A 13,331-nucleotide genomic window follows, 5' to 3' on the forward strand; every position below is an offset into this window, starting at 1 on the left:
AGGAAGGGAGAGAGATGAGAAGCATCAGTTCTTTGTTGTGGCACCTTAGTAGTTAATCGATTGCTTCCTCATATGTGCCTTGATGGGGGGGGGATTACAGAAGTTTTAGAAGAGTGAGTGACCCCTTACTCAAGCCAGCAACCTTTGGGCTGCAGCCAGCAACCATGGGGTCATGTCTATGATCGCATGCTCAAGCCAGCAACCTTGGTTTTCAAACCTGGATCCTCTGTATCCCAGTCCAACACTCCATCCATTGTGCCACCACTTGGTCAGGTGATTCTTGTCTTTTTTTTTTTATATTTATAAGATTTTACCTATTGATTTTAGAGGAGAGAGAGAAAGGCCCCGGGGGCAGGAGGGGAGACAGCAGGAAGCATCAACTGATAGCTGCTTCTCATATGTGCCCGGACTAGGCAAACTTGGCTCTGAACCAATGACTCCAGCATTCCAGGTCAACATTCTATCCACTGTACCATCACAGGTCTGGTCTAATAACTTTTTTTTTTTTTTTTTGTATTTTTCTGAAGCTGGAAACGGGGATAGACAGTCAGACAGACTCCCACATGCGCCTGACCGGGATACACCCGGCATGCCCACCAGGGAGTGACGCTCTGCCCACCAGGGGGCGATGCTCTGCCCCTCCGGGGCGTCGCTATGTCTCGACCAGAGCCACTCTAGCGCCTGGGGCAGAGGCCAAGGAGCCATCCCCAGTGCCCGGGCCATCTTTGCTCCAATGGAGCCTTGGCTGCGGGAGGGGAAGAGAGAGACAGAGAGGAAGGAGAGGGGGAGGGGTGGAGAAGCAGATGGGCGCTTCTCCTGTGTGCCCTGGCCGGGAATCGAACCCGGGACTTCTACACGCCCGGCCGATGCTCTACCACTGAGCCAACCGGCCAGGGCCTGGTCTAGTAACTTTTTATTTTAGTTATTGTAGTTTTAAACTTTGGAGTTTCTATTTATGTGTTTTTTTTTATATATACTTCTTTTCTATTGATAGTCTTTTGATGAAACATCACTCTTATGGCTCCCTTTAGTTTTTTTGTTTTTGTTTTTTTTTGCTTTGTATTTTTCTTGTTCCCCTAAAGTAAGAAGCAGGGAAGCAAAGAGACAGACTCCCACATGCACCCTGACCAGGATCCACCTGGCAAGCTCACTATGGGGCAATGCAATGCTCTGCCCATCTGGGGCCATTGCTCTGTTGCTTGGCAACTGGGGAAAACTTGCTCCAACTGCAGGAGGGGAAGAGAGAGAGAGAAGGAGGGGATGGAGAAGCAGATGGTCACTTCTCCTATGTGTCAGGAATCAAACTTGGGATATCCTCACACCGGGCCGATGCTCTACCACTGAGCCAACCTGTCAGGGCCTCCTTTAGTTCTCTGTACATGGTTTCTTCAGCCGTTTGAACATATTTAAAATACCTAATTTAAAGTCTTTGTCTATTAAATGAAATGTCTGGGCTTCCTTGGGTATACTTTTATTTATTTATTTCCTGTACATAAGGCATACTTTCCTATTTCTTTGTATGCCTTGCAATTTGTATTGAATGCTGGACATTTTGGCCCTGGCTGAGTGGCTCAGTTGTTTGGAGCGTTGTCCCAATGTGCCAAGGTTGTGGGTTCAGACTCCAGTCAGATCACATGCAGGAGTCAACCGATGAATGCATGGATGGTGGAACTACACATTCTTATGTTTCTCTCTCTTTCCCTCTCCCTTTCTTTCTGTTTCTTCTTTTCTCTCCCTTCTTCTCCCTCTCTCTGAAATCAGTAAATTTAAAAAATAAATTTAAATTCTTTTTAGCCCTGGCCAGGTAGCTTGATTGGAGCATTGTCCCTCTACATTAAGGTTGCAGGTTCAATCCCCCATGAGGGCTCATACAAGAATAAACCAATGAAAGCATAAATAAATGGAGCAATAAACAGTGTTTCTCTCTCTCCCTCTTTCTCTAAAATCAGTCAAGCAATAAAAACATTTTAAGTTCTGTTTTAAAAAGAGCCTGACTAGTGGTTGCGCAGTGGATAGTGTCGACCTGGTATGCTGAGGACCCAAGTTCAAAACCTCAAGGTTACAGGCTTGAGTGCAGGCTCACTGGCTTGAGCATGAGATCATCAGTATGATCCCGGGGTTGCTGGTTTGAGCCCAAAGGCCACTAGCTTAAGCCCAAGGTCACTGGCTTGAGCCAAGAGGTCACTGGCTGACCTTGAGCTACCTAGTCAAGGCACGTATGAGAAAGCAATCAGTGAACAGCTAAAGTGATGCAACTATGAGTTGATGCTTCTCTCTCTCTCTCTCAAAAGAAAACTGGACATTTTGAATGTTATAATATGGCAGCTATGGAATCCAGATTCTCCTTTCTCCCCAGGGGTGTTCTGCTTGTTGTTGTTTGGTGACTTATAAACTCATTTTGTAAAACTTGAATCTTTTTTGTGTGTGGCCATTGAAGTCTGTTTCATTAGCTTAGTGGTCACCTAGTTATTTAAAAGAGATTTCCTTAAATACCTGTAAAAAAAACCCCCAAAACTCCCCCAGTCTTTGCAGATGGGCTATTGTGTATGTTGAGGCTCACCTTCAACACTGGGGCAGTTTATACCTCTGTAGCCGTCATTTTTGTGCAGGACCTCAAGGTCAGCCAGAGGTAAGATTATAGTATCTTCACAGGTCTTTTCCCAAAGCATCTCTACCAGGCTTTTTGCTTTGTCTATTGTTGGCCCCAACTGTTATTTCTTGCCCAAGGCAGCACTGGCTTTTACAACATTCAGCCTTATGTTTTGAACATATGCCAATCACTTTACAATTTTACACTTTAAGATCATAAACTTTATAGTGCTTGAACTATATATTAAATATTTTTAAATAGCAAACACAAAAAGGAAATACTATAAAAGAGTGGTCCAAGAAGAATCAAGAACAGGCCATGGCCCCATCAGCTCAGCTTGTGGACATCCTGGGTTCGATCCCCAGTTAGGGCACACATGAGAAGCGACCATCTGCTTCTCTTTCCCTCCCTTCCTTCTCTCTCCCTTCCTCTCCCTCAGCCAGTGGCTCAGTTGGTTCGAGCATCACCCCAGACGGGTTGCTAGGTGGATCCCAGTCTGGATCTTGCGGCAGTCTATCTCTTCTCACTTAAAAAAACCAAACCAAAACAAAACAAAAAAAAGAAAGTTAAAAATCAAATACATTTACCTTATATTAGAACACCTTGGGTTCAATAATTGTTAAGTCTGTCAATGTTCTGAAAGTACGTGATCCTTACCCCTCTAGTTACTACTTGACTAGCTGTAGCCAGAATTTTGGTCAGCAGTTGTTCCATCCCTTAGCTGTCTAATGTATGCATGTCCAGGCTCCAATTTATTCTTTTTTGTTTAAGATTAAATCAGTTAAGATTTCTTTACCAAATGTTGCTTGACAAAGTAATTTCATTTAATTAGATTTCATAGACTCTTTTCTTGGTATCTATAACAAACTTGTGTTCATAAAATGTGTGGAGAACAGTTTTCTTTAAAAAAAATTTGTTTTGCCCTGGCCAGTTGGCTCAGTGGTAGAGCGTCGGCCTGGCGTGCAGGAGTCCCGGGTTCAATTCCCGGCCAGGGCACACAGGAGAAACGCCCATCTGCTTCTCCACCCCCCCTCCTTCCTCTCTGTCTCTTTCTTCCCCTCCCGCAGCCGAGGCTCCATTGGAGCAAAAAGATGGCCCGGGCGCTGGGGATGGCTCCTTGGCCTCTGCCCCAGGCACTAGAGTGGCTCTGGTCGCGACAGAGCGACGCCCCAGATGGGCAGAGCATCGCCCCCTGGTGGGCGTGCCCGGTGGATCCCGGTCGGGCGCATGCGGGAGTCTGTCTGACTGCCTCCCCGTTTCCAGCTTCGGAAAAATGAAAGAAAAAAAAATTTGTTTTTGCATTTATACATTGATCTACTTTAGTCACCTGAAAGCATATTTTAAAACAAGTTAAAAGTATTTCTCACCCTGGTTGGTTGGCTCAGTGGTAGAGACTAGGCCCAGCGTGTGGAAGTCCTGGGTTTGTTTCCTGGTCAGGGCACACACAAGAAGCAACCATCTGCTTCTCTACCCCTTCTCCTTCCTCCCTCTCCCCTTTCTCCTCTCTCCTCTCCCCTCTCCCTTCCCCTTCGCTCTCTCTCCCTTCTCCTCCACAGCCATGACTCGAATGATTTGAATGAGCTGGCCTGGGTGCTGAGGATGAGGATGGTTCCAAGGCCTCCCCCTGGGGCCCTATAATAGCTCAGTTGCCAAGCAACAGAGCAGTGGCCCCAGACAGCCAAACATTATCCCATAGGAGGCTTGCCAGCTGGATTCCAATAGGGGCACCTGCAGGAGTCTGTCTCTCTGCCTTCCTGCCTCTCACTTAATTAAAAAAAAAATGTATTTCTAAGTGGACATATACATACAGAATTGCTCCTTAACTATTCAATGCCATTTGAATATTGATTATGCAATACTCGACTAAATGTGATTTTTGCCTTTTTTTTTTTTTTTTTGAGATATAAGCCACTTGTTAATACAATGTGTCCATAAAATCATGGGTCACTTTTGACCGGTCACAGGAAAGCAACAAAAGACGATAGAAATGTGAAATCTGCACCAAATAAAAGGAAAACTCTCCCAGTTTCATACCTATTCAGTGCAGTTCGATGTGGGCTCACGCACAGATTTTTTTTTTAGGGTTCCTTAGGTAGCTGTCCCGTATAGCCTCTACAGACTCGTCACTGACTGATGGCCTACCAAACGGGGTTTCTCCACCAAACTGCCCGTTTCCTTCAACTGCTTATCCCACTGAGTAATGTTATTCCTGTGTGGTGGCGCTTTGTTATAAACGCGCCAATATTCACGTTGCACTTTGGCACAGATTCGAATTTAGCAAGCTACAGAACACACTGAACTTTCCTCTGTACCGTTCACATCTCGGCTGGCATGACCGTGGGCTGCTCTGCTGTATACACGGTGTTATGTCATCATCTGCGCATGCGCACATGCAGCCACATCATCCTACAGAAACTGGGAGGGTTTTCCTTTTATTTGTGCAGATTTCACATTTCTATCGTCTTTTGTTGCTTTCCTGTGACCGGTCAGAAGTGCACCATGACTTTACGGACACACTGTACTTTGGTTGTCTGAAAGTAGGATTTAATGGGTACAAATTGGAATAGGATACATATTGGGAAAATAATGAAAAGCTGTTATAAATTGGGGTGTCTTTGAACAAGTTTAATGATTGGTTCATACACAGAGTAAACCAAATTGCATCCGGTTGCAAAGCAGGATTGATCTCTGCTTTTCATAATATTTGAGGCAAATCTAAAATGTAATTTGTGTAAAGATGAGTGTATAAATTTTTTTTTTTTACTTTTATTAATTTTTAGAGTGAGAGAGAGAGAGAAGGGGGAGGGAGGAGCAGGAAGCATCAACTCCCATATGTGCCTTGACCAGGCAAGCCCAGGGTTTTGAACCGGCGACCTCAGCATTCCAGGTCGTCGTTTTATCCACTGTGCCACCACAGGTCAGGCTGAGTGTATAAATATTTGGTAGCATGCCTGACCAGGCAGTGGCACAGTGGATAGAGCGTTGGCCTAGAACTCAGAGGTCCCAGGTTTGAAATCCCAAAATCACAGGCTTGAATGCAGAGTTACTGGCTTGAGCACGGGATTATAGACATGACCGTAAGGTCCCTGGCTTGAGCAAGGGGTCACTTATTCTGGTACAGCTCCCCCCCCCCCCAGGTTAAGCAAGGCACACATGAGAAAGCAATCAATGAACAACTTAGGTGCTGCAACAAAGAATTAATGCTCATCTCTTCCTTCCTGTCTTTCCGTATCTGTCCCTCTCTCTGCCTCTGTCTCTTATATTAAAAAAAAAAACTTTCTTTTGGTAGCCTGACATCAGAATGAGTCATTTTCTTTTTTCTTTTTCTTTTGTTTTTTAATTTATTCATTTAAGGGAGGGGGGGGGGAGCAAGAAGTATCCGCTCCCGTGTGTGTTGACCAGGCAAGCCTAGGGCTTCAAACCAGCAACCTCGGGGTTGCATGTCGATGCTCTATCCACTGTGCCACCACAGGTCAGGCTAGAATGAGTAATTTTCTTTAGAGGAACTGATTGCTATTTAGTCAAAAATTGTTATCAAAATAAAGGGTTTATTTAATTCAAGGTTGATAATAAAAATATCAAAGATATCCATTGTTTGTTTTCTGTCTTGTCTGCTTTCACAGTCTCAGTTTCCTAACCCAAGTCATGTTTTCTTTTCTTTTTTTTTTCACTTTTCAGAAGCTGGAAACGGGAAGGCAGTCAGACAGACTCCCACATGCGCCCAACCGGGATCCACCCGGCATGCCCACCAGGGGGCGATGCTCTGCCTCTCTGGGGCATCACTCTGTTGCATCCAGAGACATTCTAGCGCCTGAGGCAGAGGCCACAGAGCCATCCTCAGTGCTCCGGCCATCTTTGCTCCAATGGAGCCTCGGCTGCGGGAGGAGAAGAGAGAGACAGAGAGGAAGGAGAGGGGGAGGGGTGGAGAAGCAGGTGGGCGCCTCTCCTGTGTGCCCTGGCCGGAATCGAACCCGGGACTCCTGCATGCCAGGCCGACGCTCTATCACTGAGCCAACCGGCCAGGGCTATGTTTTCTTTCTACCCACACTATAGCACGTAAATCTCAGTCTGTCTCTGCTTCTTTTCATATATATACAATAACTAGGGCAGACGTTTTCAGTAAATTTTAGTTTGACAACCTCTTAACTAAATATGTGAATACTGTTGTTATAAGTATTCGGTATTTGAGAAAATACATGTGTATCAAGATAAGGGCTTCCTATACCCAGCTTAGAGACCTAATTCATATTATATAATAAAAGTTAATTTTTATTATACTTAGGTTCCCTAAAGATAAGTTCATAAAATGAATTTAAAGGGTCAGGCAGTACACATAGAGCAAGTCTCTCCCAGAACATTAACCCAAGGAGAAAACATATTTCTAGTAGGAGATTTTACTAGTGTTTTGCCTGATTTTCATAACACTGGAGAAGGGCTCCGGTAGCTCACTGTGATCATATAGTGGTTGGTACTCTGTCATGGCTGCACCAACCTTGGTTTAATAACTTTGGAGGAGGAAGACCTGAAGAGGGTTTTTTGTTTGTTTGTTTGTTTGTTTTTGTATTTTTCGGAAGCTGGAAACTGAGGAGGCAGTCAGACAGACTCCCACATGCGCCCGACTGGGATCCACCCGGCACACCCACCAGGAGGCGATGCTCTGCCCATCCGGGGCGTCGCTCTGTTGTGACCAGAGCCACTCCAGCGCCTGAGGCAGAGGCCATGCAGCCATCCCCAGTGCCCCGGCCATCTTTGCTCCAATGGAGCCTTGGCTGCGGGAGGGGAAGAGAGAGACAGAGAGGAAGGAGAAGGGGAGGGGTGGAGAGGCAGATGGGCGCTTCTCCTGTGTGCCCTGGCCGGGAATCGAACACGCCAGGCTGATGCTCTACCACTGAGCCAACCGGCCAGGGCCAGAGGGTTTTTTTTGTTTTTTTTTTAAGCTCTATACACCAGGGGTCCCCAAACTTCGGCCCACAGGCCGCATGCGGCCCCCTGAGGCCATTTATCCGGCCCCACCTCTCTTCCGGAAGGGGCACCTCTTTAATTAGTGGTCAGTGAGAGGAGCACAGGATGTGCTCCTGGAGTACTGTATGTGGGGGCGCCACAAAGCACGGCGTTGCTCACATACAGACTAATTCTGGTGACGTGGGACGCACACGTCACAGCTCCGGAAGCGCGTCATATCACTTGTTATGGCTAGCAGTGACAAATATGGAACCGGACATTGACCATCTCAGCCAAAAGCAGGCCCATAGTTCCCATTGAAATACTGGTCAGTTTGTTGATTTAAATTTACTTGTTCTTTATTTTAGATATTGTATTTGTTCCCATTTTGTTTTTTTATTTTAAAATAATATATATGCAGTGTGCATAGAGATTTGTTTATAGTTTTTTTAATAGTCCGGCCCTCCAGCGGTCTGAGGGACAGTGAACTGGCCCCCTGTGTAAAAAGTTTGGGGACCCCTGCTATATATTATACATATTAGATGTTTCCTTCCTTTAGCACAAGTGACGCCATTGTTTGAATTTGTGTCCAAGTAACTCTTGTTTTATATAAACCTATTTTTAACAGTTTCAGACTTAATGAATTGGTAGAATGTTATAACATCTGAATTTTTTTTTTTTTTCATGGTAAAGACTGCTTTATTGATGGCAGTTAGTACATGTCAATAAATATTGATCCCCAAAGAAGAACTCAGTTATTTATCAGCTTACTGGTCCATAGAGAGTTGAATGAAATTGAACCAACTGATTACTGGGAGAATAAACTGAAGTCAGTCCTGCTTCTTGGGAAATGAAGCCATGGCCAGCTGATATATGGCATATGCTGTTCCACCCACTGTAAGAATCATGGTAGCTCTATACAGGAGGGCATCAGCTACTCCACCCTTTAGATGCACTGGAATTCCATTATCCTCCTGAAATAGCTTTTGCTTCTCTGGAACTTTATTTTCAATCTGCCTGCGTGAAGCAGTACTTATGGTCCTCTGGGCAATCTGACGAAGAGCCAGCATGTTCCACAGCATGTTGGCTCAGTTAATGCCCACCAACCAACTAGGACAACAGGGGGAAGCAATAGCGCCACACCGGAAGTGGAACTACCTTCTGGCCTTGCGCAAACATCAGGGCCCCTACCTATTTCCGGATGGAGGACCGCCGGGCTCCTAACCATAGAGAGATGGAAAAGCGAGCAACATCTGAAATTTTATGTTTGAACTTTTAGCCTGCAATATATCAGTTAAGTTAGATCACGTTATCACCTACAGGCATACCTCTGAGATGCTGAAGGTTCAGTTCCAGAACACGACAAAAGCGAGTCTTGCAATAGAGCCATTTGTAATCCTTTTGCTGGTGGTGGGGAGGGTTGCCTTTGATTTGTAAAAATTGCAACATCTATGAAGCTTAATGAAAAGAGGTATGCTTGTATTGGGTATAAGAAACCAACTAGACCCTACTGTATTAGTTACTGCTTTTACTTACATAAAAAATGATGAGATAATCAAGATGAGGTGGTTACACAAAGAAGTTGGATGCCTGAAACTCATTGTACGATGGGGAGATCTGGACATAAACCTTTGAACCACATAGGGGTTAGAGGTACCTACCTCCCAAAGTACAAATTTCCACAGTAGAAATTGGTGTAAAACTATAGTTGGCCCACTGCACATGCTGATTCCCAACTGTGGAGTTGACCCTTGAGCAGCAGTGCTTTGAACTGTGATGGCCAATTGAACTTTAGTAAATTGGGGAGTGAGGTCCATGTATAAGTTTGAACCCACACAGTTCAAATCCATGTTATTCAAGGGTTGACTGTCAACTATAGAGTGGGCTACGAAGTTCTGAGAGATCCAGTGCTCTATCTTGGGACTAAGGAACTAAGGGGTTATTAAAAATTTGTTAGTGTATACTTTTCAACCCCTGGGCTTTTAAAGTTTTTGCTTTTCTTTCTTTTTTTTTTTTTTTTTGTATTTTTCTGAAGCTGGAAACGGGGAGAGACAGTCAGACAGACTCCCGCATGCGCCCGACCGAGATCCACCCGGCACGCCCACCAGGGGCCACGCTCTGCCCACCAGGGGGCGATGCTCTGCCCCTCCGGGGCATCGCTCTGTCGCGACCAGAGCCACCCTAGCGCCTGGGGCAGAGGCCAAGGAGCCATCCCCAGCGCCCGGGCCATCTTTGCTCCAATGGAGCCTTGGCTGCGGGAGGGGAAGAGAGAGACAGAGAGGAAGGAGGGGGTGGGGGTGGAGAAGCAAATGGGCGCTTCTCCTATGTGCCTTGGCCGGGAATCGAACCCGGGTCCCCCGCACGCCAGGCCGACGCTCTACCGCTGAGCCAACCGGCCAGGGTCAAGTTTTTGCTTTTCTTAAAGTCACTTGATGATTTAAGTCTTCCAGACCATGCTTGTTTTATAAAGCAAGGGATATATGATATATGTATTTTTTAATTAGGTGGTTTGGGGATTCCATTTAAGCAATTAATTATGTTCATTGACTCTTATCTGAAAACAGATGAATCTAGGTTCTCAGCTATTTTGTAAACATATAAATCACTTGGGGGGGAAATGAAGCTTTCCAATTTCTTGATTTATCATGTGCATTAATATAGCATATGTACCCTGGCTGGATAACTTGGTTGGTTAGAGCATTGTCCCAATATACAGAGGTTGCTGGTTTGATTCCTAGTTAGGGCACACACAGAAACAGATCGTTTCTGTCTCTCTCCCTTCCTTTCTCTACAAAATCAATAAACAAATTAAACTATATATATATATATAATGTACATATAACACCTAACCATGATGACTGGTGATAATAAACGTTCACTAAAGAAAAAAAAAAATGACTTCCTGACCAGGCGAGCCCAGTGGATAGAGCGGAGGACTGGGATGCAGAGGACCCAGGTTGGAAACCCTGAGGTTGCCAGCTTGAGTGCGGGCTCACTGGCTTGAGCGTGGGATCATTGACATGACCCCATGATTGCTAGCTTGAGCCCAAGGTCGCTGGCTTGAGCAAGGGGTCACACGCTCTGCTGTAGCCCCCCTGTCAAGGCATATATGAGAAAGCAATCAATGAACAACTATGGTGCCACAATGAAGAACTGACACTTCTCATCTCCCTTCCTGTCTGTCCCTATCTGTCCCTCTCTCTGTTTCTGTCACACACACACAAAAAAATGACTGACTAAATTAGCTGCATTGTTCTTTTAAGGTTAAAAACGACAACTAACACCAGCCATGAAAGATCCAAGTCGCAGCAGTACTAGCCCAAGCATCATCAATGAAGATGTGATTATTAACGGTCATTCTCATGAAGATGACAATCCATTTGCAGAGTACATGTGGATGGAAAATGAAGAGGAATTCAACAGACAAGTTAGTTTTGTGTACAGACATGTTCTTCTTTGTACCCCATGACAGCCCTCAAATAATTTAGTTGTACTTGTTTCTTAAATGTATTTTGTATCTGATCGCTTATATGTAAACTATATGGATTTATGTACCTCCACTCCTATTTTATTTGGATGCTGATTACTATGATTAGTGAGTTATTTTTCAGGGCTCCACCCTAGAGATTCTGATTCAGGTGGACTAGGGTGTAGCCTGGGAGTTTGTTTTTTAAAAACTCCCAGATGGTTCCAGTGAGCAATTAGGTTTGGAAACCACTGCCTTTACACCAGTTATATTGCTCAATTGCAGTGAAAGTCAAGAGAGTAGGTAGGATTCAGGAGCAGATGGGCACAGGTGCTAGGATGTAGAATTAATGTTTTTCACATGAGGTATTCAATCTAATCAGCTTGAAAAATCTGACACCACTGTTCTCTAGCGAACTCTCCTACATTAATAAATACTGTCTTTTTTCCCCCATATTTCTGGCATTTGTTCCCATCTTGTTATCTCCTTCCTGATACGGCTTTGGTAATACCTAGCCAGCTTGATTTTGCCATATCCCGTGATGGATATTCAAAAGTACAACAATGTGTAGTCCTTATTTCAGTTAGAATCAGTTGGGAGTTTGTTTATTTATCTATGCCCTGACCCTACCTGTTAAGATTGTTTTCATTCATTTTGGGTAGGTTTAGATCAGTGGTCCCCAACCTTTTTTGGGCCACGGACCGGTTTAATATCAGAAAATATTTTCATGGACCGGCCTTTAGGGTGGGCCGGATAAATGTATCACGTGACCGAGACAAGCATCAAGAGTGAGTCTTAGACAGATGTAACAGAGGGAGTCTGGTCATTTTTTTTAAAATAAAACATCGTTCAGACTTAAATATAAATAAAACGGAAATAATGTAAGTTAGTTATTCTTTCTCTGCGGACCGGTACCAAATCACGGACCAATACTGGTCGGGGGGTTGGGGACCCCACTGGTTTAGGGTGTATATAGTTTTAAAGTAGCATAGGTAATTTTGACATGCATTCCTCAATGAGAGCACTCCTTTATTTGCTATTTCTTTCTCTCCACCCTCAATGGAAAAAAAGTATATTCTGCTAACACAGCAGTTCTCAACCTGTGGGTCGCAACCCTGGCAGGGGTTGAACGACCAAAACAGGGGTCGCCTAAAGCCATCGGTTGAAAACAGCTGTGCTAACACAAGTAACAACATAGCAAAACTCTAAACAAATCTTCCCAGGTGTTATGGTAAATAGTGTATTTTTTTCCTTAGCACATGAGGAAGTATGACATTGTGCTCTTAAATAGTTCAGATATTTTCAGTTGTTCCTAGTGATATCTTACCAAGTATGCTAAAAATTATCCTTTATTTATTATAAATCCAGATAGAAGAGGAGTTATGGGAAGAAGAATTTATTGAACGCTGTTTCCAAGAAATGCTGGAAGAGGAAGAAGAACATGAGTGGTTTATTCCAGCTCGAGATCTCCCACAGACGATGGACCAAATCCAGGACCAGTTTAATGACCTTGTTATCAGTGATGGCTCTTCTCTGGAAGATCTTGTGGTAAAAAGTTATTTCTCACCTTTTTAAAACCTAGTTCATCTTTCCCATAAGCAGAAAAGCCAGCAACCATCTGTTTTAGAAGAGTTCTGCATCTCTTCCCCTTCTGAAATTATACTGCCTTTTACTATGTAAGCAGAGGCTACCCAGTCTCACTTATGACATGGAGTGACTTCTGGCAACACTCTGGAGTTAGTCTGAGACTACTAGCAGACTTCTTATTACTGTTTTAGTTTTGATAACTGTTACCCTAGGATACATAAATGTTTTAAAACATTATTCCAAAAGAAGTACACAGTATGTCCATGTGCCCTGCCTATACAAAAGTAGCTTGGTGGAGAGGTTTTGTTCTTTAATTTTGTCTTAAACATTTGGTGAAATTTGCAAATTTTTATCTGAAAAGTAAAATTTGGAGGATTTTCCCCTCTGAATTTAGGAAATTTTAATTGAGTTAACCCTAACTCCTTTTGGAACTGTGATTTAATCAGGACGTCGGTATAAGCTCTTGGCAGAAAGGGCACTTATTTGCATTTTTAATATCCTCAGTGTCTCATTGTTGATGGTATATTTGTAGTAAAAAGTATTTTTTAGGAATTGTCATAACTAGGCATTAGTACTAGAGTAAAACCCAATGAGACCTTCACTAAAATTAAGATAAAATAATTTAAGGTCAGAATGTTAATCTTTCTATGTTATATCTCTGTTCTCTTTGTAGAAGTCTCAGAGACTGTAGAAGTCTCTGAAATATACCCCTAAACTCTGAAGTACTGTATTTCCCCATGTATATGA

The 13,331-nt window shown here is 43.9% G+C and overlaps 1 protein-coding gene and 1 pseudogene across 1 annotated transcript in view; one reads left to right on the forward strand and one right to left on the reverse strand.

The window, feature by feature from the left end:
* Positions 1-13,331, forward strand: part of PAIP2 (poly(A) binding protein interacting protein 2) — a 30,623-nt gene that overhangs the window by 13,790 nt on the left and 3,502 nt on the right. Inside the window, exons 2-3 of the mRNA XM_066344624.1 lie at positions 10,795-10,958; positions 12,366-12,545. Of these exons, the coding sequence (XP_066200721.1) occupies positions 10,821-10,958; positions 12,366-12,545 (318 nt within the window). The 5' untranslated portion in view covers positions 10,795-10,820. The remainder of the gene's footprint in view (positions 1-10,794; positions 10,959-12,365; positions 12,546-13,331) is intronic.
* On the reverse strand, positions 8,201-8,697 carry LOC136375962 (cytochrome c oxidase subunit 7A2, mitochondrial pseudogene; annotated as a pseudogene).

This window comes from Saccopteryx leptura, chromosome 6, assembly GCF_036850995.1.
Source record: "Saccopteryx leptura isolate mSacLep1 chromosome 6, mSacLep1_pri_phased_curated, whole genome shotgun sequence".
Lineage (NCBI taxonomy): Eukaryota > Metazoa > Chordata > Mammalia > Chiroptera > Emballonuridae > Saccopteryx > Saccopteryx leptura.